At 38.5% G+C, this 24,894-nt stretch overlaps 2 protein-coding genes across 8 annotated transcripts; one reads left to right on the forward strand and one right to left on the reverse strand.

The window, feature by feature from the left end:
* Window positions 1-4,009, reverse strand: LOC106169282 (uncharacterized). The gene is made up of 2 exons (XM_013548696.2): window positions 3,297-4,009; window positions 1-2,638 (listed from the first exon to the last, which is right to left on the reverse strand). Exons 1-2 carry the CDS (start codon window positions 3,430-3,432, stop codon window positions 390-392), a joined length of 2,385 nt encoding a protein of 794 aa, XP_013404150.2. The 5' UTR covers window positions 3,433-4,009; the 3' UTR covers window positions 1-389.
* Window positions 4,010-5,542: 1,533 nt separating this feature from the next.
* Window positions 5,543-24,824, forward strand: LOC106169340 (uncharacterized). 7 transcript variants are annotated; one of them, XM_086997455.1, is made up of 2 exons: window positions 5,543-5,689; window positions 22,245-24,824. In XM_086997455.1, exon 2 carries the CDS (start codon window positions 22,311-22,313, stop codon window positions 23,898-23,900), a length of 1,590 nt encoding a protein of 529 aa, XP_086853581.1. In that variant the 5' UTR covers window positions 5,543-5,689; window positions 22,245-22,310; the 3' UTR covers window positions 23,901-24,824. The 7 variants fall into 7 exon arrangements, with proteins under 7 accessions (XP_086853581.1, XP_013404238.2, XP_013404221.2 ...); XM_013548784.2 differs by lacking the exon at window positions 5,543-5,689 and adding an exon at window positions 7,619-7,640; XM_013548767.2 differs by lacking the exon at window positions 5,543-5,689 and adding an exon at window positions 11,134-11,242.
* Window positions 24,825-24,894: the final 70 nt, after the last annotated feature.

The raw sequence follows: 24,894 nt of genomic DNA on the forward strand, positions 1-24,894 counted from the left end.
GTACACCACCATGTTATTTTATTCATTTACATATATATATAGCATATATATATATTTACATATATATATGCAGCATTGAAACTAGTCACTCCATGCATGCAATAGAAAAAATATGCATGGGATCGTTCTTCTTGATCTAACGAATCGACTGTGAACTGTGCTTGTCTGTCCGGTGGTGTGCGAATGTCAATCAATATTTTTGTTGAATTCAGTGCGAACAAACCTTTTTAAAGCTGAAATCTCATTCATCTACCCAACGTACCTGCAGTTCGCTCTCACTGGTTTAAGTGAGTCACGGGGCACTGAAACCTTTAATTTATTTTCTATTTAACTACGAGTCATGTCTGTGCATGTATGCTTTTGAGATGATTTTAATTAACATGACTTGATCATGGCCTCCAAACATTTACTGTCCTCGTTTTTCGAGGCTTGTCAATAAACTTCATATAATCATCCCCGTCCTCGTGTGAACAATATCGCACGCGCGGAGTGTGGCCTTCACCGTCGGTGTCTGACGTCACATATCCGTGGTCACCTGATGGAGAACCGTAAGGGTGTAATCCTCGTCTCCGTTGGTTGGCCTTTAATCTTGTTCCCGCTGCCAGGCCTCCGTGCCTGTCTGTGGAGGCAAAGGTCACGTGAGGGCGAGGAGAGTTCGAGCTACTTCCGGTTGAGATTCCATGCCCTGGTTCGGAGCCGTTTCTGTTTCCTTGTCCGTTTTCGCCTTTTTGTATGGGTCCAATAGGAGGGAAGTAATATGGGTCTTGGAGCTTGCTTGTCGAGTTATCAATATCATCGCTATTTTTAGTGGTCGTCGGTAAATTTTCTCCGTTTGTACTGTCCCCATTATTTCCAGAGTTGGCATTACCAATGGCGTCAATTGGGTCTTTTGTAAGATCATCTGCTTCATTTTCATCGTCCGTTTGCCCACGTGGCGTATGATACTGCTCAAGGAAGTTGTCGTCTGCAGGTCCGATTTTTTGCTTCCTTCTAGGAGAGAATCTCCTATGTTCATCGTGATCTGTAGGGAATACGTTAACATGTCGAGCTTGGATGCCATTTGGAAACTTTCGTCCGGCCTTTCTTTCTGAGGCCCCTTTACGTTCTCGTCTTGGCTTCGTTTGTGTCGTCTGATTTTTCCACTTTTTATCACCGTCGGAAACATACCCAGACGATCCGTCCGACGCGCCGTGCCCCTTATCTTTTCCAGCGTTCCCGCTCTTGCCTCCTCCCCAAGGCCAACCAAACAGTCCCCAGTTTCGTTTGCGAGATTTTCCTCTCTTAGACTGTGCTGCCCTCTGGTAGTTGGTTTCGTACTCATCCAGGTTGATCGAATACACGTTGGCGGTGGTCTTTTTCACATTGGTGACCGTACTTGAATTATTGTTTTCTTTTACATTTCTGTTTGATTTAACGTTCACATTTTCGTTGACGTTCGTAGACTCTGTTGTCTTTGATGTTGTATTTACATTTACGTTTTCGTTGACTTTACTCGAATCGTTTATTTTCGTCGAACTTTTGCTTCCTTTCGACGATTTCGATTTAGAATTTGAATTTCGTGACGATTTGTCGCGTTTCTTTACGCGTGCCACTTGGCCTTTAGTTAGTATCGGTGCGGCGCTTTCTCCTTTTCTGTAATATTCGTCGTTTTCGGAATCGTAGAGAAGTTGGTTCTTTGCCGTTATTGACTGTGATACTGCATAATTATCCAAAAAGTTCCCTGCATTAGTCGTGCAAAATTTGGAGAAAAGTCCGTAATACTGGGACGCGTAGTCACCTTGTATCTGTTGTGCTAATCGGTCGTCTGCTGCTCCTGGGACCGTCTGATGCATAAAGGTTCCATCGAAACTGGATGGAATACACAGGTCCACTATCATGTGAATGAGTACCGTAAGGAGGAGGATTCCCAGGAGCACAACATTGATGCACCAAATTATAATCAGTAGAAAGAATGCGTACAGAGAGCATTTTATGAAAACGTACCTTTCATCCAATGGATACCAAGTCTGATATCTTTGAAATAAATATGTGTCTATTCTCGGGTCAAATAAGCACCAAAAATTTCGTTCAAAGATTGAGGCAAAGTTGTCTGCTACGAGAAAGATAAATCCAATGAACCATGCTAAAAGAATGGCAAAATAAAGCACACATTTTACAAAGTACAGCCAGTAGAGTTTTCTCATCTTTGAACGAAGCAGAAAATGAAGGCATTCTAAATATCCATCTATGTTTTCAGATATGGTTAACTCGTCTGTTTCATCAGCTTCAAAATTCTGATATTGTTTTGTCAAATTATTACAGTGCCACAAAATGGCGCTGATGCTCGTCTTCAATTCCTCAACCGCGCTTGCGCGCCAGAAGATCCACGGAATAAGTAACGTTGCAGCTTGAATAAGGAGCAAAATGGATAAATATTTGTGCGGCAAAGACCGATTGGTTCTACTGTAGACGTATTCGTAATTTTCAGTGATATTTTGTGTTATGTTTTTGCTTTCGATTTCTGTGTATGTCCTCGATCCATTGGTGAAGTTCCGAGGCTCGTAAGCGTCGTAGTGTGTCCAGCAGTAGTCCTCCACCAGGGCGGCGCTGTATCCGATGCGGCTCACATTATGGCTGGGATAACACTCAAGTCTGGTCACTGGAAATTTAATGGTAACAATCGAAAATTAATACTGTGGAAGAAAGAAAGACAAAAAGGAATGAAAGTAGGGAGGAAGGAAGGAAACATATGCAAGAGTGACGGACAGAAAGAAAAATGTTACTTATTTCTATTATCATCATAGAAGAAGTTTAAATTATTACACGAAGCAATGGTAATTCGAACTGGCGCCAACACATTTGTTATAAGATCTATTACCTAAAATGGCAGAATTTGTAAAATTCACGTAATAAAAACAGAAAATGAGCCCAGACGTTTCTGCCTTATTTTCAATAATGTGCCACCCGCATTTATAACTAGGTAATTAACTAACAAATAAAGCAACGTGACCTTTCGATAAATGAAATATTTGCTCTATTTCTTTACAATGAAGTTGTGAGTGGAAATCTTAAATATTAAGCAAACAGAGAGAGAGAAATAGTACGAATATGTCTTTTCAAATAAATATACAGTATTTTCATCTAAAACGCATTAGCAATGACTTCTAATGAATTAAATTTAGTAGACATTTCAACTAGAAAATTCTACATAGGTAAAGAGAGACGGGGGGAAAAACAATCAAGAGATGCAAATAAAAGAACACAAATATTTACAACGTTAACGAAAGCAAGAAAGAGAGAAACTTGTGAAACCTTACCAAAGTTGAAAACGATCAGTCCTAGTAGACCCAGTAATACGCCAGGTATTATGCCGCCATACAGCACCGCTCTTTCCAAAAACAGATCAGTGCGCACTTGCTTCTCATTTGACGTCCTTGGCCAGACATTCCCCATCTTTTACGACTTGAAAAAAATAAATTTTATGTTTTTGTTCTCATATTCTATCGTGGAGTCTCTGATTGGGTCTGTGGGTAAACGATATGATACAATAAAATTGTGTTCAGTCTTTAATATTAGCAAGAAAACTGTCTTTCCTGTTTTAAATGCATTGTTTCAGACAAACAGTCCGTCCTTACGAATGCACTGAAATTATGTTGTCTTCACTTTCACAAGACTGTGGACGGCTCCTTCCACTTATACAGTAGTTACAGAAGCATCCTTTTTAACGGCAGCAATTATCTCAATAATTCCAAAGTCAGTTATCTGCGAACATAAATTTAGAAAAAAAAAGCGTCCCTTCCCATCTCAACTGTTCCGTCTGTACTTCCAAAAAGATAGATCCCTCGTGTCTCTTAATTAAGGTGCGATCGTTTCAGTTAATCCTGAGTTGATCGTTGATCGGCATGTTTAAGTTTAAACAAGCTCAAACATTCGTTTAAGGGAATTACTACGCACTTACGCGTATAAGCTGCTGTAATCTCGTTATTGAAACAAACAGGGCTGTTTTGAAACAAATTCCAGCCTCGTATACATAGAAACATGTAGCTACCGGGTAGAAACACATACACAAGCTGGTGCTGTAAGCCTTTGTTTAGGCTTAAATGAATAAAAACACTTGTCAGCAAGTTAATGATACGATTGTTTGTCCTTTTTCACTTAATCAGACAAAATGAGTTTTGATTCAGTGCATGCGGACGCCGGGATAAGCGGTTGCTACCTATAAAGCGTATTTGAGTAGATTAAGGGCGAGTTTTTATTGACCAATTTAATGAGGTCAGAGGTCTGTGTCGGAGTTAACGTAGCCTACACACCACAACACCAACAACGAGAATAAATAAACGAATGAATACTATCCTCTGGCATTTTGAAGAAAAACTAATACATAAATGATTGTTACATTGTACTTTACTTTATTCAAAAAAGGAAAATTACATTTTTTTCTTTTTTTTTCAACACGAAATAATACACAAAGAATTTCATCAATTTGATATGTGTTACTTAATTGCTGATCGAGGGAAATACACCCTTCTATCTTTTTTAAAATAAATAAATAAATAAATAAATAAATAAATAAATAAATAAATAAATAAATAAATAAATGAAATGAAATGAAATGAAATGAAATGAAAAAGACAAAAAAATATAATAATCAAAAACTCAAGACAAAACCGAGTCATTCCCATTATATAACAGAACAACTAGGCTTGTCTACAGTATAATGTTCGCCGAAAGAAGGGTTACAAAATTCTGCCCCTACACCTTGGCCTGTAGACAACAATTTCTTTTTTATAATTTGACACAACATACGAAATGCCATAGAGCCTGGAATAAATTTTGATTCAGAGGAGACGTTTTCCTACCTAGAAGGTGCTTTTTAACCCCCCTCCCCCCTCCCCCCCCCCCCCCCCCCCCCACCACCACCACCACCACCACAACCCCCACCCCCTGTTACGGGCCTGGCCTTATTAGGAAAACCCTGCATCCGCCCGAAAGGTAGTCCATGAAACTTAGGGCACACTTATCGTAAAGGTCGACACAAGCCGTATCAGCCAGCGACCTTTGGTGACCAGGTAAGATAAAGTCACCTGTCACTTTTAGCTGAAGTTTAATACATCTAAAAGCTGGCTGTGATGAACGATGGCCACAGCAATTAGAGGTCGGTTAATTAATCTCAACCCGTGCCTGTGGAACGCTAGCACGCACGTCTCACACACACGCACTTTCTTTCGCGAAATACAACAAAGTCAACTGACAAGTACAAGTCGTGGCCAATAATATAGGGAGAAGATGCTGTTATTTAATGCTCTGTACTTATTTCATATCACCACCCATGCTGCTGTGAATGGGACAGAGAAGAACACCAATCGCATTCTCATTCACAGTAGCAGTGATACCAGTGACAACTCTTAGTAACAATGACAACAGTAGGAAATTTAAGTGCATATCAAAGACGAGGTTGCGAGGCAGTTGCATTGTGACAGTTATCTATTAACTTGAGCAATCTCGAGCCTGTGCAAGGGGCTACTGATCCCTTCTATAAAATGGAGAGAGAAGATAGTGTCGAGCACACCCTGCTCTTCGTTGTAACTCAGTGTATTTAAATACGTATAGGCATCTTTAAACGGCGCATTGAGTTACTAAAACAACATTGAAATAGGCATCTAGAAGACGACGTGAGGGATTTAGAAGTTTTCTATTGAACGTGTTGAAGGTGAGTTTTTATTGTTCGCTATCATAATTATACTACGACCATATATACTGGGGCTGATATCACAAAGAAGTCTAGCTTGTCCTAGAATCCAAACTTTAAGACCAAACATTTGGCCCGATTCAGTTCGAGATAAAACCCACAACAATCCACAGTCGAAGTATTTGTCTGAAACGATCGCCATGTCTTTTATGTTATAAAACAGGAGACACAGTCCATTTCATTAGACAGCTACCGATTCATCTTTGGTCTAAGCACAATAAAAATTTTACCTTAAAGTCTAAAGCAATTTTCGTTTTATAATTTTCTTGTGAACAGGTCCCTGATTCCACAGTTACCTCACACAAGTAAGTACATAGTTCTAAGCGCAATGATTCTTTAGACCGTGCTTTATAACTCGGCCAAAACTTGGCAGCCGTACGTCGTCGGTTACATCAGCGGAGATCAATGACGTCTTGAGTATATACATTTTTTTTTATAATATAATTTGTTTGTGTGTGTATGTGCGTGTGCGTGCGACGTGCGTGTATGTTTACCTGTGTGCATGTCGACTCTATATTAATAATTGTTGGCATTAACTTTCAACATATTTAAACAATTATTCTGCAACCTTTTTGTGTATATCTATGTATGTGTGCGTGCAAGGAGGGAAACGTGATAGTATGTGTTCCATCATTCTATCATTTATGCATTGGTTGAAAGCTGTGTACAGTGCATTGAAATAATATCAAGTTTCATATTTGAGAAGACTTAAAGGTTAAGCGGTTTTCGTCACAGTTGTTGTTAAAGAAAATCACGTGTAATTGCCGTATGTTTCAATCACGAGATTGTTCCTTTTTAAACCAAATGCCCACAATAAAACAACTTTCTATTTCTTCTCATTGCGTCACGTTGTGTAAATCTCCATGATTTATTTCAAATTAGGTGTCTTTTTTCCACTCTGTGTATTTATCACGGCTGGCGTAATTAATTTTCTTCTCTCGGGCGAGCAAATAACGATTTTGTTGATGCAAGATAAAGTTTGTGGGATTACTAATCGAAATACTTCCAGAGAGACGTAGCAACGAGATAATGGTATAGCATCTTGAGTAATTACCCGTGAAACCAGGCTCTGTCTTCAGCTATATGTTTTCGAATTTTCATCATATTTCGTATATTCTATTATCAATATTTGTATACTACCACATCCGAATATATTCATTTCTTCCTTTTCTCTTTCACTCTCTTTCCCCTTCCGCCATCTTTCATCTTTTCTTAATCCCTTTTTCTCCCTCACATTCTCTCTTTTCCTTTCTTTTTTCTGGCTCTTTTTTTCTGCTATTCGTACTGTCCCAATGACTATCCTCCGTCTATTTCTTTCTCTATCCCCTTCCCCTCTCTCTCTCTCTCTCTCTCTCTCTCTCTCTCTCTCTCTCTCTCTCTCTCTGTGTGTGTGTGTGTGTGTGTGTTCCGAATAACCTACCATATCATTTCAAATCTTTCAATTTCTTTCAACACGAAATGTCTCACTTTTCATTTTCTCTTTTTTTTTTCATTATGAGATTAAAGCGATGAATCACCCTTTGGTTATGAAAATTATTATTGAGCCTCGACTTTCATTGTAGGCTTTATGACAATGGGTCCTATTCTTTCCTTTTATTAAAATTGAACCTGGGCTATCGTCCGTTGGAAAAAATTACTCAGGTGCTATCAACAAAGAGATGTGGCATAAAAAAAGACGTATTAATCCGATTGACGCTATTTTGTAGGAACGGAAACTAGAATAAAAAGTGTGGCCGTAATCTGCGGGCAACTTGACCCGGAAAACAACACCTGAAACTTCGGTGTGTTTCTGTAAGTCAGTTTGAATGCAATGATTTTTGCTGAGTCAAACCTGTAGCGAAGTTTCTTCAACTGCGGCTTACTTGGAGACGAAAGAGAAGCGTATACGTTTTATTCATTTCTGCAAAGCAAGGTAAATATAACGGGGGTTCACTATCGGGGACAATATAGGAAAAAAGTCTTATGAATTCTGCAGGTTTCTTTTTATGACGAACGCTGTATTTGCCACATTTTATATTAATCGGAATTAGCTGAAGCGTTTCGCATATCTGTGTGCCGTGTTCATGTTTGTAAGCGTGTTACTAAACAGAGAATCGCGTAGGTTGGAAGGAGTAAGAGAAGGCACAAGGCTGGTACTGTATGTACCCTCTACCAAGGCCACAGATTGATTTTTCAGCTGAAATTCACAGAGACTTATTTATGAACTTTTTTTTCTATAAGTGCGAATATTTGGGATAAATTATACCGTCCAGATGGCCGCTAGAATAGAGTAGCTGATATGCTAGTGCACACTCAAACCGTTTCTATTTCAGGGGTAAGATATTAATATGGTTATGCACCTAAGAAGAAAGTAAGGTACATGTACGTGTACGCCCAGTCACCTTAGATAAGCATTCCAAACTGAAAAATCATTGCAAACTTCTTAGTATTCGTGTTCTTTATTAACACACTTAAGTCAAAATACTCAGATACGCTATTCCGTAAGGGCACCGGTAATTGTGAAAAATGACGAGGCATAACATCCCAAACAAAACGCGTCTTTATCATGTCCCGTGCAACCATGTAAAAATAATTGATGGAGAAAAAGACAGCATTAGGACAATTTCATTTTTATCGTAATACCTTGTCACGTCACATCAATGACAGATGGGGAGCCTGTCATTTCAAGTGTGTTTGTAAGAAACCTAATACTTGTATTTTTTCTAGTGTATGCGGGTGAAATTACACTACTACTTTATGTAAACAGGTAACTGAACCCTTGGTCTCCGTACGCTGCTTGTAATAAGATGACCCTTTTTAAGCCGACTTAGTTTCTGATTGATGGATAGATATATGAGGGCCTGTCTTAAGACGATATTACATTACTTTTTCTTGTCCACGGCAGGATCAATATTTTTTTCTATTTTTGTCGCAGATAATTTTTTTGTCAGTGTAGACTGCAGTAGGAGAAGCGGTGCGTGGGCCAAAAATGGGACTTCTTGTGTTTTTTCTTTATTATTATTATTATTATTATTATTATTATTATTATTATTTCATTTGCATATTATTAGGATTAAAATATTTTCATATTTTGATTAATATATTTCATTGTCATTTATCTCCCTCTTATGCTCTATTTCATCCATTGTGATGGCTAAAACGTTTTAACAAATTAGAAAAAAAATGTTTTGTCTACCTCAAACACAAACTAATCGATGCTTTGTCTAGCCACTTTCTTTTCCTTTGTGACCTTCTTATCGCTGCTCGGTGCTTATAAGTCTCTCTCACTTTTAATGAATAAAGATAGCTTTGTTTAAGTGATCTTAGGCAGCAAATATTTACCCGACAGGTGTTTTAATCAGAGACATTGATTTGTTCAACTCGTTTTGTGCCTTATCTATTTTACACTTTCATTAATGTGATGCGAGAAGAGCGTCGTGTCGTTGAGGTTACATGTAGTTAAATACACACTTATCAATTTAATTTGCTGAAGATTTAGGCTAATCATAACTATATAGACTTTAAATCGGCATCGATGTTAATGGTGAGAGAGGTATATGAAATAACATAAAAAACATTAGGTTAAGTTGCTTGCGTTCCTTTTTAATTTGCTGCCCCCCCCCCCCCCCCCGCAAGTTGATTAATTGCAAATCGCATTTATTTATTTATTCATTTGTTTATTTATTTATTTCCTCATAACTTATCTTTTCATTTTATAACTTTATAATCAATATATATATATATATTGATTGGGCGACTAATGTAGCCTCCGTGCATAAGTTACTTATCCAATTATTTTAATTTTTGAATAAAACACCTTTACTTAGCTGGATTGCTTTCGCCTTTTCTTTAAGTAGGCGGGCTTTAAGACACGGTGCCACAATATTAAACGCCCCAACCCCACCCTCGCTCCAGTGGCCCATTCAACATGAATGACAATATTGAACACGATTGGAATGGTAATCGGTGTTCTCTATTCTCTAATTAACATGTTACTGTCAAAACTAGCCCTTTGCTCCGTACGTTATATCCTCTATATGCTGAGGAGTTGGCGAAGAGGCAGCAGGTACCATTTTTTATGATGGTCGACGGTGTGACCAGAGCGTGGGAACGAGGCCACGACTTCCGGCTCCTGAGGCGAGAACTATTCTGGTATATAATGGGTATAAAGTCACACGAAACTACTAGTTTACACATGAATAGATAATTTACAACTATACATAAATATCTAAACATAAAAGTGTACTGCACTTAGAACATTGGTATGGAGGAATTTCCTTGGTTACATTAAGTACACCAGGAAAGAAAAGACAAAGTGGTGCTAAGACCTTTGTTCAGTTCATCTATCAAAGACAACTCTTCTCTGCTCGATTTTATTTTTTAAAGTTTTAATCACATTTTACGAACAACACATTTTCCACAACAGAGGATCCAAAACGCTGTATGAACAAAAGGAAACCGTTACAATAGGCACACTGTGTTTGCCCATCTAATTTTTTTCAGCGAAGAAAAAATCCGACTTCCCACTGTGCATCCCAAGTAAAAACCCCTGCCCCATTAACGACGCCAAGATGCAAAAAAGGACAAAACAGAGCATCGGAGAATGTCTCTCCCTCCACTTGATTAAGAATCGGAAAGATTTACCGTATAGAGTGTCGCTTGGCTTTTAGAAAACAGCTCCCCACCATACAAAACACGCCCATGAAGCGGTATAGTATGACACTGACTGTTTAGAAACTGTTCGAGGTCTTTGAAATAACATACTACTGTCATGTTTCGGTTGACAAACAACATGTCAGAGGACATTATATCACAGGTGATCGGTATTGTCGCTGCCCCTAAACTCGTGTATGTGTGTAAATTAGAAATTTTGAAAAGTAAGATAACATTACTTGGTAGAAACAACGTATAGGGCTGTTTACACACCACGGATCGGCGCGGAAGTGCGCTTAACGTTCTTTGTATTGACGTTAATGACGCAATTACATTAGACTATTCTTGTGTGTGAATCTGATTATAAAAAGTGGTTATGTTATGTACATTTATCGTTGAAAAAATCGCTGGACACAGCACGCTTAGTCATCTAGGGTAGTAACGAACTGTTATTAAAATAGCAATATTTCTTTCAATTGTTTGAATTTGGATGAATACAATGTATATATGTAAAGCGCAGTTTTCAGCCCAGATCGATTTTAAAGAAAATACTGATATTTCTTCAATTTAAACATTTATTTCTGTTCTATTCAGTATTATATTTCAAAACTAGGATCGTTCATTTCTTCAACTGTAAACCCTCCTTCACTTAAAATGGATTTAAAAATTCGATGAGTGAGTTTTTCACAAAGCTTTTTGTGGAGTTCACAAAGAAGGTCAGCAGAGGATCGCCGCGTGCTCGATATCTGGAGCTGGCTTTTTAATTTGCTGCTCAGTTTGATGAATTGGACAGAGTGGGACTGACTGTCAACTAAGACGAGCGCGAGGTTGTGAGAGGTCGAACTGATTAGTGGAAGCCATCGAAGGCACAGCTTTCAAGAGGTGGGTTGTAGTAGTTTTAAGACTGAACCAAGAATTATCCGTTGGCTGAAGAAATGCTCAGTTCTTAAGGGCACTTTCACACAAATTTATCATTAAAGAGTTAAGATTACCCCCCACTCCCCCTAAAAAAATGAACTCACAACTAGTAGTTCCTCATTCAGGTTCTTTTCACACACGTTTGCGGCGGCTATGACTTAAACTTGCTCGTTTTTTTAATACACGGAAGAAATGCGTCAATACATATCCATCACGAGGAAAAGGGTAGTGCTTATTGATTGTTGTATTTAAACATAGGTTTGTTTGACAATAAGAGGTAGATATCACAGTAATTATTTCTTCAAACTGTATTATTTCTGTGACTAAGACGACGATTTCACCGTTGAAGGTGTTTATAGAAATTGTTCTTAATGCTTTGAGTACAGAGCACAGCTCACGAAACTTTTTCCTGCAAGTATTACTGGTAGTTGAGTGAAATTATTAGATGTTAGTCACTGTAAGATTGATTTATCTTGAGTCATGTAGCTGTTTGTAAGTTCAACGTCTTTGAAGGCTGCGACATATTATTGTAATTTTGTGCATTTTGAAGGTAAACTATGAAGTGATATCTGTTACCATTTCGATGGAGGGGGGTTGTGTTGAAAATGAATGTTTTCCATAAATTGTCAAAATAACTGTCTCTAAAAATGACCAGTGGACTTTTTTTAATTTTATTAATGAATGCTTGCTAAAATCAAGTTGATGTCACTGTACCCACCGGTATAGTACCGTGTAATAGCATTTACTGAATGCTGCTAACCAAACTTCCATTCACTAGAAATTATCTAACGAGTAAATATAAGATTTGTAATATATGTCATTACAGCATTTTTAAATTACACGGAACTTTTACCATGCCTTGATAAAAGGGCTTCTAAGAAAACTAGCTTCTATCAGCAAGAAAATTTCCTTTCCAGCCTTCAGAAGTTTTAAGTAACATATGATATCCAGGGTGGTAAAGGGCCAATGTGTCACGTGAGGGTCAAAAGGTCAATGGGTCATCTGTGACGTTATAAGATCAAATCATTATGCAGAATATCATGCATGTATAATTTAATTAAAATATAAGTGGCATGAAAACAGTGTAATATACACAAATGGTGCTCTGTAGCATTACACTGATGAAGCTTTTCTTAGATCACTTGCATTCATGCGTTTTTAACAGAAAAGGCAAAAATGATTTTGTCATATTCGGTTATGAAATATACACGTGTAGGCCCACTGGCATATGAGAGGATCTTTATCTTAAAAACAATACAGTTATAAACTCATTCCTGAATCGGTGAAGGTGATAAATGAGGGTTTCGGCACGTTCATACTTATTCAAATTTAATTAAGGTGATTATTTGATAATAAGCTATTCTTGACTCAAATATGCAATAAACGTAAACCCTAACACCTACATGAGTTGAAGAAGGATGTGACATTAAATAGTACTCACAGAGGTTCAAAATTGAGAAAGATTGGAATAATTCCATTAAAACAGTCCACCGATTAATCTACTCTAAAAGTACAGAGCATTCTGAGTTCTAATCTCTGAATACATATATATATATATTTTTTATTTATTTATTTATTTATTTTTTTTTACTTTTTTGGGGGGATTTATGTTTCTAAATCAGAAGTAAAAGGACAACCAAAAAACGCCCATCTGTCCGTCGTTATCACCAGCAGGCCTCGGATACTTAAAGCGCTTATCTGTTATATCAACGCTGATGAGTTTTATAAGAGAACGCATCAGCAGGTGAGGCTTCCGCTAATGACTTGGACGATTATCCCTGCAGATTATGATAATACACATTGTCAATTTTATCTTAATACCATAACTGAGAGTCCTAGTGTGAGAGTAGAAGCAGATGGTGCAATATTGGAAATGTTCTTTAGGGTTGGAGGCGAACAAAGTGTGTTATCAAATCCTGATTAATTAGTAGGTAATTAGTATATTGTAATGACTGAGGCTTTCGATGATATCAGGCTGGTTATTGTTAAACTGCTTTGTATAAACGTCAAATCTGATGTTGGTTATTAATTGTGTGGTAATTGAGTGTAGGTCTGTTAATCTTGAGAGAGAGAGAGAGAGAGAGAGAGAGAGAGAGATTAATACGGCGGATTAAATCCAAAGTTTCATTTATTTTTCATATTAAAATATGAAATATATTCTATAATAGTGAAGTGCAATTTATGCAGTTCTATTGTAAATGAGTATTAAAAAAACAGTGACGTATTTTTCCCTCAATTTTTAAAGAATGCAGCAAGTTTAAATGTGTATTTCTTTATTGTGTGTTTTTTTATTATTATTACATGATGTCTTTCTTGAAATTGCAGGAAATCGCCATTTGTTATTTCATATATGATTTAATATCCACTTAATATTGCATTAGGACACAAAATGAGACAGAATGAGATGCATGAACAACTCCAAACTGACCTCTTTAACGTATCTGCATTGTTATACACGGTCATGACATTAGGCGGTGACTGTCATCGTCTTGTGAAAAACTACCGAAGACCGAAATAACGTTGTAATGTCTGTGCGGTATCCGGACCCATTGACAGTTACATGTCCTGAACTAGTCGTTCGTGTCCATCAGGGGCAGATAATTTATAGCAGTAAGGAGGAGAATGTAACCTTAAAGAAGTAATGATGAAAGACCTATGAAGATCGCATTATGATGACTTACCACCACCCCCTCAACACACTTGATAATCTTTCCCTCTCTCTCTCTCTCTCACACACACACACGCGCGCGCGCGCGCCCGCGTCTATTTTCTCTCCTAATTTATTTTTACTTTTTTCAAAAAATCCCATTTCCTCTACACCATTGCTAGTACAAACAGACCGCCATGCGATCTCACAGTTGCTCAAGGACATCTGAGTCACCGTGCACTACTCCGATATATTGAATGAAAGAAATGTCGTGCTTTGCGGTCCTCAACCTGTCACTGCTGTGACAAAAGCGGGTCGTTAAGGGTTTAGGACAAATGGTGACATTCAGAAATCTCGACAGCGGATATTCTTTATATTTCCACTGGTATTCGAAACATATAAAACATTTTAAAAGAATTTCCTGAACAGTGTACACTGCTAATATCTTTAAATTATGATTAGTATGTATATTATTCTATATCTTGGGCCTATGTTTTTTTTATTTTGACCTTACTAATGCACAGTATAACTATCGTTAAATTCTAAAGATAGCGACCCTTTAATGTTTTCTACTGATAGGTTATGAGTATAAAGTATAGAATTCCGGTAAAAGATTATTATTTAGTAATATTGTCTCATAGTTATGGTATAGCATTTGATCTCTCTCTCTCTCTCTCTCTCTCTCTCTCTCTCTCTCTCTCTCTCTCTCTCTCTCTGAGCGCACTTTATTATTCCTTTAGCACTGCTACTGGAAATGGCTCATTTTCTTCTATAAAAACCTAGCAATATGAAACTGGCTGGATTTTTCTGAGGCAGAGGACAAGAATATTTATTTTCCGCATTACTTTTTTCACAAACTACGGTAGATAAGACCCTTTTTCTAACCTGTTACATATTGAACACAGGGAGTGGAAAAAAAGAACGCTTCATTTTGTCTTGTTCCGATTGTATTTTGGAAGGGGCGAGGGAGGAGGAGTACTATATAAGCTATGGAGCACGTCACGTGACCCTCTGCCCCCCCCCCACCCCCACCCCCGAACCACCCTTGATATATCATTCAAAAGTTAATGTAGATGACTAACAATATAGCTAATACACCTGAATCTGTAGGCTGCACTTGACAACGGTTTATAATTCAAAAAGCAGATGGACTTTTTTGATAGTCGTGCCACTGACAAAATTATGCAAAGTCCTTTATAATTGCTATTTTCAACAATATTATTAACCGCAAGTACGATCCTTAAGCTGTAGCGTCTCGGTCGTTTTACTGTCAACACGTCTTGTTCACATGGGCATACTATAATTATGTAATCTGATTAGCTGTTTTTCCCGTTTGTGTCATGAATCATTTTTGAGGGGTTTTACGATTCATGAGCATGTCTGGATTGGAATTGTTATCCGGGAACCGATGACAAGGAAACTGAAGCAAATGTGCCAAATTTATGAGTATGTATTGATTTGCATTGTCATTTGGATAATAGGGTGCAAAAATACAAATATTTAAAAAGAATAATAATAACGTGAAGCTAAAGAGAAAGATAAAAATATGTACAGGAGAATTCCATAGTATGCGACTATGGACTATCTGCTCCGAAGCACTGAAAGAAAGTCAGCGAGAGTCGAGGTTGTGAAATTACGCTTTTCTCCAAGTATCATAATCCTGCGCAAAAAGTGACTTTAATTTGTGAGAACTTGCGATTTCCACCCCGCGTTTTCACTGGGGCAATTATCAACTCAAGTTGAGTTTGAAAAGCCGGGACACGTCCTCACGTCGTTTTCCCGCTGATTTGAGTGACAAATTCTAATACCTGTAGCGGTAAGAGTATCAAACTGAATTGAACTCACAGTTATAAACTTCACTTAATGACACGGTTTCGCACGAAGGGGACACAGCTGTTAAAGAAAAAGTTCTAAAGTAATCCGTACCCCGAAGAGGTCGTAAGCCGTTTACGCATTGTACGGGGCACCTCTCCGCGTGATTTTACAGAGAACCTTCACTAAGCCCTGTATTTAATTATAATCGGGCCATTCAAACATTCAATTTTGCGAGCCATTATTGGTATTGTGTGCCGTTCATCAACTTTTGTTTGTTTTCTCCCGGTCTATATAGACATAGACTGTCTTAATTAAGCCAACTTCGAGTACACGTAAATATATAAAGCTGCCCCGTAGTGTTTACGTTCACCAAATAAGGAGGAGAAAGTCCGAGAAACAGAAAACAATGTTTGTATTGTTTTCTAGAATAGTACACAGGCCCCGAGCGTCACGATGAAGCCCCACCTTTGTATATTCATTCGGCTGCCTTTAATATTCATGGTCGGGACCACAAGGTAAGGAATATGGACCGGTGAAGTGTACACGTCAAAGGGTATCCCGTATTCAGGTCATATTTGGCACTCTTTACACAGGCTTTTATCAACATTCAATGCTTATCTAAGCAAAATGTAATTCGAAAATTAATGTTTATGAATCTCCAATCTTACGCGCGATTAAGCCTTTGGAGATGCTTACCCCTTGTTTGACGGGCAAACGCACACGCCTATAGAAACTTGCACCGTGTATTTGTGTATGTTAGCCTTTTATGTGCGGAGAAGTTTGGGGAAGGAAGTTAAATGTTGGCAGACGTGACGAAGTGTTACAGTTAGGACCAAAAGTCGGGATAGCTCTGAACCCCCCATGCCAGAGAAGCTGGTTAGAAAGAGGCAGCTATAGCCTCATTCGAAGACAGGTAAGACATACAGCCGAAAAGAGTAACAGACTGGGCATATCGTCCACTTGTAAAAGTATTTGCCTTTCGTCATCAGAGCAAACTTTAGCAGTCGGATCAGCTGCACCCTTTTGCTCCATTATAGCTTAAAGTGGAAGATTTTATTTCGTTGCTGATTAAGAAGACACGTGTTTCAAAAGGGCGAATCTACATGTAACTCCCTTTCACGTGCATGTTTTTTCCTAAAAACGGGTGGATTTTTTTTCCTGTCTTTTGTATTCGTAAATGTGTTCTCTTTAAAAGATGGCAGAAGAAGGAGAATTATAGGAGTAAAATATTGTGATTATATAATGTGATTATAAAGCCCCGCTCTAAATTTGGCAATAAATTAAGGGATAGGGAAACGAGTAATCAGCAGTTTTGTTTCCCAGTAGTTACTGTAGACTAGCAGAAATTACAAGCACTCAAAGGCATATGAATTTTCGTAGAAGACGACTCGGCCATAGTACATACAAGAAAAGACAGAGGATCTACCGAATCAGCTGATATTGAGTTTATATGTACAGAAGCCAACGCAAAGTGACTAGATATAGCTTACGATAGCAGAAGTACGATAGCCATACATTGTTGGTATAGAACCGTTTATTATGATGAGCAAAACCACTTATCTTCTAACCACACTGGCGTCCACCGTCATGAGCCACTACAAAATGAAAGCTTTTACCAAACTCTAATAACCCAGTTAAAGACCCTTATCATGACACTGACCACCGCAAAGACCGGGTCCACTACGACGGACCCTCCCTCTTATCTTGAGTGTATTACAGCGCAGGTCATTTAGCTGAAGTGTCCTTTGGTCAGCTCGATACAATGAGGACGACCTGCTGCATCAGGTCTCAAGGGCGGTATACCTGACGTTATTTTGGAGGTACGAAAACCACAGTAGAGATTTTAGTCTTTTGTGATTTGAAATGTAAAAGAGTGACAGTTGTTTCTTTGTTGTGACAGTGACATATGACGAGCATATACCGTAGATGTCGCTTTGGCTTTCTGTTATGCACATATAGTAAGACTGCAAAAACGACTAAGGCATTTGATACGAATTTGTATACCTACGCACAGACGAATTCAAAGGCCTTACGGTAAGGACTGATTTTACAATATGGAGGTTTACTAGCTGACTGTGTTCTTTCACAAGGTACTGGTTCAACTTAAACTGATACACGTACAGTATATGTCGATGAGTCGATATAGAACCCTTTTAGAGAAACCCCTTCTATGCACATGCAGGTGACCTGTCCTGTAGTACTAAAATTGAGGAGTCCTGTAGATAAGAAGCGTTACTAGTAGCAGAAATATGGCTTTTTATATTGGGTGCTCGTACGGTATTGAGGCTTTTCTTTGTAGCGGTGTGTGTGTGTGTGTGTGTGTGTGTGTGTGTGAGAGAGAGAGAGAGAGAGAGAGAGAGAGAGAGAGAGAGAGAGAGGAAAGGGATGGGTGCGGGTTGAGGCTGCGGCTTAGAAAGGGACACAATGCGTCTGATCCTACATGAACTTCTAGATTGACAACTTGAATCCAGTGCGTATCGGTGCTTTTAAAATTAAAATCAAAATTGCAGTCCGTCTTGTCAAGGGAAGGAAGTTGCCTACCAGGTAACACATACAGCGTATTTACCTGAAGTCTGCTATGTTGTAAGAGCAACTTTTAACTAATTCATGAGCACAAGCTGAAATCTTATCCTAACGACATGTATTGTGTACGAGATGTTTGATCTGGAGCTCCCTGTTATCAATTTTAAATTAAAATAGCATTGTAACGAGGCTGCAGTGGAAACCAAAGCTGTGTTTTGATATACGAAGTCGTTACCGTTGTACAGTAAGTGTCCAGCATTATGTGACACAAGTTTGTTAACAGATTTGTTAAAAAAAAGTGAAACAGGCATTTATACAGAAAACGTTAAATTTCTTCAGTAACCCCTTTTTCCCCAAGTATGATGAGAAAAGTAGGGCATAAGTGTAGAAAGTCGATTTTGAGGCCAAGATATCGAGCTTTTTAGAGTCAGGGGAGATCCACAAATCTCTTCGGGTGCCATATATTCCTTCAGTAAGAGAGCGACTGATCTAGAGAATTAAAACTCATTAAAAGTTTATGGATCGTAATTTAGAGAACAGTTTTGGGTAGGGTATGCATTGGTTAGCAAGGAAGATATTGAAATATCCAGGAGTACTTAAATTGTGAGTGTTATGGATAAGGGGACATACGTACGTCGGATGACTCGACTGAAATCTGATGGGTCGAGGGTACGGCACGCTCATATTAGACTGTCAAGTCATCGGGAATATAAGTTGGTCGCCACACGAAAAAAAAATCTATGTGCAAGGTATTTGAAGTCGTGTGGAGTTCCTGGCGCCAATAGCAGTCTCCCCTGGGCCCATCTCTCTCTCTCTCTCTCTCTCTCTCTCTCTCTCTCTCTCTCTCTCTCTCATCGGGGGAGGGGGGTCACAGAAGTTAAAGCGGCACGAATCTATGTGGATGTGTTTTCTTAGCATGTAAAGCAACTACAACTAGAGATGAAATGCAGTTCTAAATATGTCCTTGCCTCTGATTACTCCCATTAAACTCCCTTTAGTTTTCAACAGTAAAGCAGGAAAGTTAAGACTGGACGACACGAATATACCGTGTAGTGTTCCGATACTGTAGAACAGCAGCATTCATTTTCAAATGTCTTTCAAAATAGAATCATAGGTCACCGCCATCTTTCAGGCTGTCTCCGTTGAAAATGACTACCGATTCTTCATAATGATATATATTGTGGGTTAGTCCATTTGCGTCGACTGTATGTTAAATTTAGAAATAATATCTAAGTGGACGGGTCATAACTTAAAGTGGACAATCACCTGTGATATACGCAGGTGTTCTGAGTGGACAAATTGCTTTTTAGCAGGTGATGGTCAGTTTGCATGACAAACTTGGAAATAAATGCTAGCTTGGCAGATAGACAGATGCGTTTATATGATATGTACTTATTTTCTCGATTTGTTTCATTTAAAACTTATGTGCAGACGTCCTTTGTTACCAGACTGTTTTTGAGGTTATAGTTATACCATGTGAGCACGAAGGTTATGAGTTCTTCATCGGCATTGGTTTCTCTCCACCAGCATGTGAATGGATGACATCTTTCAAAAAGTTCTGCTGGAATTTTGAAAGATTCGTGAGACAAACAGGTATTCAAGAGAGAAATATGAATTGCAATTTCAACTGAATCGGGCATTCTGATATTTCTAAAAGATTGTTTATGTCTTTTTTCTTTTGTGAGAGTATGCGCCCTCTCTAGTTTGAGAATATTTCATGTAGAATCTGGTGTACATTAGTAGTATTTGGTATGTGATATTTCAAGTGTGCCCATGTCACTATAAGAGTACGACAATTATCTGGAGGCGTAATTGAGACCTATCACGACATTTCATCACTGGAAAAGTCATAAAGAATTTAGATCATAAATTATTATACAGAAACCTCGCAATGTACGATGGAGATGAAAAGACAGTACGCTTTGATGTGTGCCATAGTACGTTGCAATGTCACAAACATAAACGTTCATCTTCACAGTGCCAGAAGTAAGGAGTTCTATATATACGGCTTTAATACTGATATATGTATGCGTTCATTAACTTCGGGGAAGTACAGGGGTATATTATTCAACTGATGACTTTGTTGTTCTCACAATTCACTGTAGTAGAGAGCATTTAAAGTAATTTTTCTTTCCCAAATGAATTTCTTATGTTAAGTCAAATTTCCAGATGTATTAATTTAAAGAACTATGAACAGCAGTGCCGTCAGTTCTAAAAATCATGTCTTTGATAAAAAATTGAAATAAAATAAAAAATCAATAAACAACAGATCTAGGATCAGTCGTAGGTATTTTGTAATCATTTTTTATTTTTAGTATTACTTTTTTGCATATTATAGCTTTAATATGACTAGTACTATTTTAGCCTTAAGCATCCGCCAGCAGGTCCAGGAGATTACAAAGTGTGTGTGTGTGTGTGTGTGTGTGTGTGTGTGTGTGTGTGTGTGTTTTTGGGGGGAGGGTACTGTTATGTGTAAGGCACGGGGATGAAAAAGATGGTTAGTTTGTGTCATTTCACCAGTTGTACAATTTTTAAGGGAGGGAGTGTAGAGGGGGTCCCTTTGTAGTTATTTTTAGGAAGGACGTAGCCTACCTGTTACAGTCCCCCCCCCCCCCCCCCCCCCCCCCCGATCCATTGCAATATTTCCTCAAATTGTTGTGCACGACCAAATAATCTATCCGATCAAGACCTCATAAGGATGATTTTATCAAATCGTACATAAATAAGTCGGGCACCCCAATTTACGGGTAACTCGCGTCCAAATGCATTATAAATTGAAGATAAAATCATGTTGATTCAACTCGTCCCACTTCGCCTGTCTATTTAATTTCCTCTTAGTGTGACGAGATTCAATTATAGATAGAGTTAACCGATTAAAGAATGGTAAATTAAGCTGTGAGCAAACTAAAAGACCGTTTCAAACCACGTGCGTCTGAACAAGAATCAGAATCAAGTCAGCTCGTCTTTTTCTTAAATTTGTAAAGAATCAAAGTTATGGGGATGTTATTGTTTCTTTTCAAGCGCTAGTACAACAATTAACTATTGATGTTCAAAACGTATAGAGATCGACAAAAGGAAAACCTGACTCAACCCGAATTTGAAAAGATGGTCAGATTGTAAGACGATAATAGTGTTGCTGTTGTTGTTAAAGTAAGCGGACCATAGTCCATGAAAAGTTAATGGAAAATTAATGTTTCAGTTGTATAATAGTTGGTATAGGGTACTGTATACATCAAAACTGAGCGCACAGAGTAGATGTTTTTGCATTAACATTCGGTTTATCTGGAATATTTGGGGTCCACTTTTTCGTTGGTATTTGCATGTTGAATAGGGTGAAGCTGTTTGGAACGATGAAGAAGAAATACCATGGAAGGATCAAGGGTTTGCTTGGGCGGGTGAGTGGGGGGGGGGGGGGGGTGCATAGGGATAGAAAACATTGCTTGGTCTTGTCATTTGTTGCTCGTACTACTTTTTATTGGGGTAGTTATCTCCAAGAATATGAAGGAGGCATGTTCCCTTCAACACTGGTACCCCCCTTTCCCTATATTCAGTCACTGACACGTCATCTTATCGGTCTTATGTCAACATCTTACTCTGAGAGATGCTTACTACTTCACTTTTCTATTTTCATTAAAGTGATCTTCGCTGTGAACAGACGAAACACAAATAACCAGCAAACACAAAGCTGAGCTGTGCTCGAAACTTTCAAGTTCCTTGACGCTTAAGTGTGTAAATATTTAATGTCTTTTTTTCTATCGATTTTTAAAAGTTTCTTTCAAATTGTACAATGGAACCCCGGAGCAGACGCAATTGTTGTTTTTTGTCAAAAAGAAAACGAGTCAAGTTTAGTTTTTTTTTCAGCTGCTTATGGATTGCTCTTCAGTCTTGATGGGAGAAGTAGAGGAAGTTTGATAAGATACACAAGCAACTGTGATTTTATTGAACAGTAACAAAGATAATTTCTCTATTTTTCCATTTCAGGGCCGAGATTAAAATATTGATGCAGACGACAATGTCCTGATATATATTCACGTGACAGCGCTGACGATGGAAGACGGAGGTCCCACTTGGCATCTCTTCCTCCAAGTCATTCTTGTTTTTGGATGTGCTCCTTTCATTGATACGTCATGCCCTGGAGGATGTTCATGTACCATAGAGATCGTGGATTGCCGAAACGGGGATCACACACAGATCCCTTGGAATCTACCGGATGTGACGTCAGTGAAGGAGATGTATCTTAACCACAATCACATCGTTTCAATAGTAGCAGAACTAAGAGAATACGGAAATCTGGAAGTTTTGGATTTATCTGATAATCAAATATCGTTGGTTTCAAACTTCTCATTCATAACGTCCCGCAGTTTAAAGGTGCTGAGTCTTTCCAGTAACAGAATGACGTCACTCAAAGCAAACACATTCGTGGGATTAACTTCTCTTCAAGTTTTGTTATTGTCGGGTAACTCCTTTTCTCATTTGGACGGCGGAGTTTTTGCCGCCCTAACCAGTCTCAATGTGTTAGACCTGAGTTCAAGTGGAATTTTCAGTATTGACACACGTGCGTTTGATGGTTTAGGGAGCTTGCGCACTCTTAACCTGTCGACGAATTCACTCACTTCTGTCCCTTCGGCTCAACTGCGCCAGGTGCCCAACTTGGTGACACTTACACTGGATGACAACAAAATCAAGACGCTTCCAGCGAAGGCTTTATCTTGTGACCGGTTCCCCAAACTACAAGCTCTTAGTATTAAATACAATCGTGTGATGTCAGTCTCAAAAGCAGCATTCGTTGCCTTAAACTGCCGCAGCAATTTGAAAACATTGCTTTTAAATGGTAATTTATTGACGGAAGTTCCCACCGATGTTATCCGAAATTTGCCGAACTTGCACGAGTTTGACATCTCAAGTAATCTCGTCAGCACGATACGAGTTGGTGCTTTTTCTGATTTGCCGGAGTTGCAGAAAATATCAAGCTCCTATATGCCTCAACTTACTGTGATTGAAAAAGGCGCTTTCACAAACTTACATTCCTTAACATATCTAAAAATTTCCCACAACTCAAAACTAAGGGAAGTTCAAGATGGTGCTGCTTTTGCATGTCCGTCCCTTATTAGTCTTTCTTTGAGAGGAAACGCTGTGGAAAACATTGGTGAACTTTCGTTTCCATGGGAACAGTTAACTCACGTTGATCTGGTAGGAAATCCATGGCGGTGCGATTGTGACTTACAGTGGATGAAACGTCTCCTGCTGTACAACCAATCAAAAGCGGAGGCGCTCTCGCGAGATCTTGTCACGTGCAAAAGCCCACATTCTCTTGCTGGCAAGAGGATCTCGGAACTGAACGCAGACGACTTCAAAACCTCGTGCAATCATACAGGCACTAATCTATTCAGCAATCACATCGCTCTAGGTCTCAGCCTGGGTGTGTTTGCGGTGACTTTAGTCGTTGTGGCAGCGGTGCTGTTTAGACACAGGACTCGGATTGGGAGAGCTCTGCAAAAGAAATGTGCGTTTAAGAAAAGGAAGCACCTGAGCACGGAGGACACGGACGATCTTTGCTTTCACGAGGAAGCGCGGTCTATGACACCGATTGTACTGAACGGTTCATGTACTTGCCCTAACCATTCTGGCAGCGCTTAAGAATGTACTAACATCATATAGAATCATATCACCATATCCGCTCTTAATATTTCTATCCAGACTGCCTCAACATTGGCTACATATCAGTGGCTTCTTCCTCACAGGTGTGAATCATACCAAGGAGTTCCACATGAACCTCCCTGATTACTAGTATATTGTCGTAGATGACAGAATTCTCTTCGCTTGGACAGGACTGAGATTAATGTATTCAGAGATTTATTTGACAAGCACATTGAAATTATGCCGAAAGACAATTTTTTCCAATTCATTTGTCGGCTAATTATTTTTAGGGTCGGACATGTAGTAGTAAAAGGTGACTGGGTCAGGCCTATCTAATCTTCATCTTTTAAGTCACGTTTTATACGCGGTCTTATTTCTACTGCAACGAGAAAAATTTACTCGAATATTTATACTAGATACATCACAGCTATTTAAGAAGTATAACTCTCTTTTCAACTTTTAATTTAGCGGCTAATGTACTTGTATTATAACAAAAATACGTTCATTATACCCAACTCCCGTCAGCAAATTTTTTCAAAGAAATTATTTTTATCTGGATACCATGGTGTTGCCTTGATAAGCTTTTTGATTCTTACAAGACACCTGTTCTTATGACATACATGTATATGTGTGTTGCTAAAGAAGCTTTAGAGTGACCTTATTATTTCTTATACAATGTAATATACATGTAGGTCCTTTTTGCAACATGCAGTACAGACTGTATTGCTTAAGTATACCGTATACCTTTAAGAAGAAAGGCCTTGCCTGTGCTAAGATGTAAATCCTCTATCATCTTGTTGTTGTTGTTGTTGTTGTTGTTGTGTGACTTTTCGTGTTGTTTTAATGTACCGCTGTCCTAGAAATTGACTCATTTCCGCTCATATTGTTTTATGTTTCCGATGAAAATAAATGCTTAATATGCTACAGGATGTTTAATGTTATTCTGGGAAACTCTTTATCACTGTCACTGACGGATTCAGGGTTTTGTAATTGG

The sequence above is a fragment of the Lingula anatina genome, chromosome 10 (assembly GCF_051362555.1).
Source record: "Lingula anatina isolate TDL-2025a chromosome 10, LinAna3.0, whole genome shotgun sequence".
NCBI classification, from domain to species: domain Eukaryota; kingdom Metazoa; phylum Brachiopoda; class Lingulata; order Lingulida; family Lingulidae; genus Lingula; species Lingula anatina.

Excerpts from the sequence above, each read along its gene's own strand:
- LOC106169340 (XM_086997455.1), top strand. The coding sequence starts at position 22,311 with ATGGAAGACGGAGGTCCCACTTGGCATCTCTTCCTCCAAGTCATTCTT.
- LOC106169282 (XM_013548696.2), bottom strand. The coding sequence starts at position 3,432 with ATGGGGAATGTCTGGCCAAGGACGTCAAATGAGAAGCAAGTGCGCACT. Across the intron at positions 2,639-3,296 it reads ACTGATCGTTTTCAACTTTG|TGACCAGACTTGAGTGTTAT; the intron begins GTAAGGTTTCAC and ends TTAAATTTCCAG.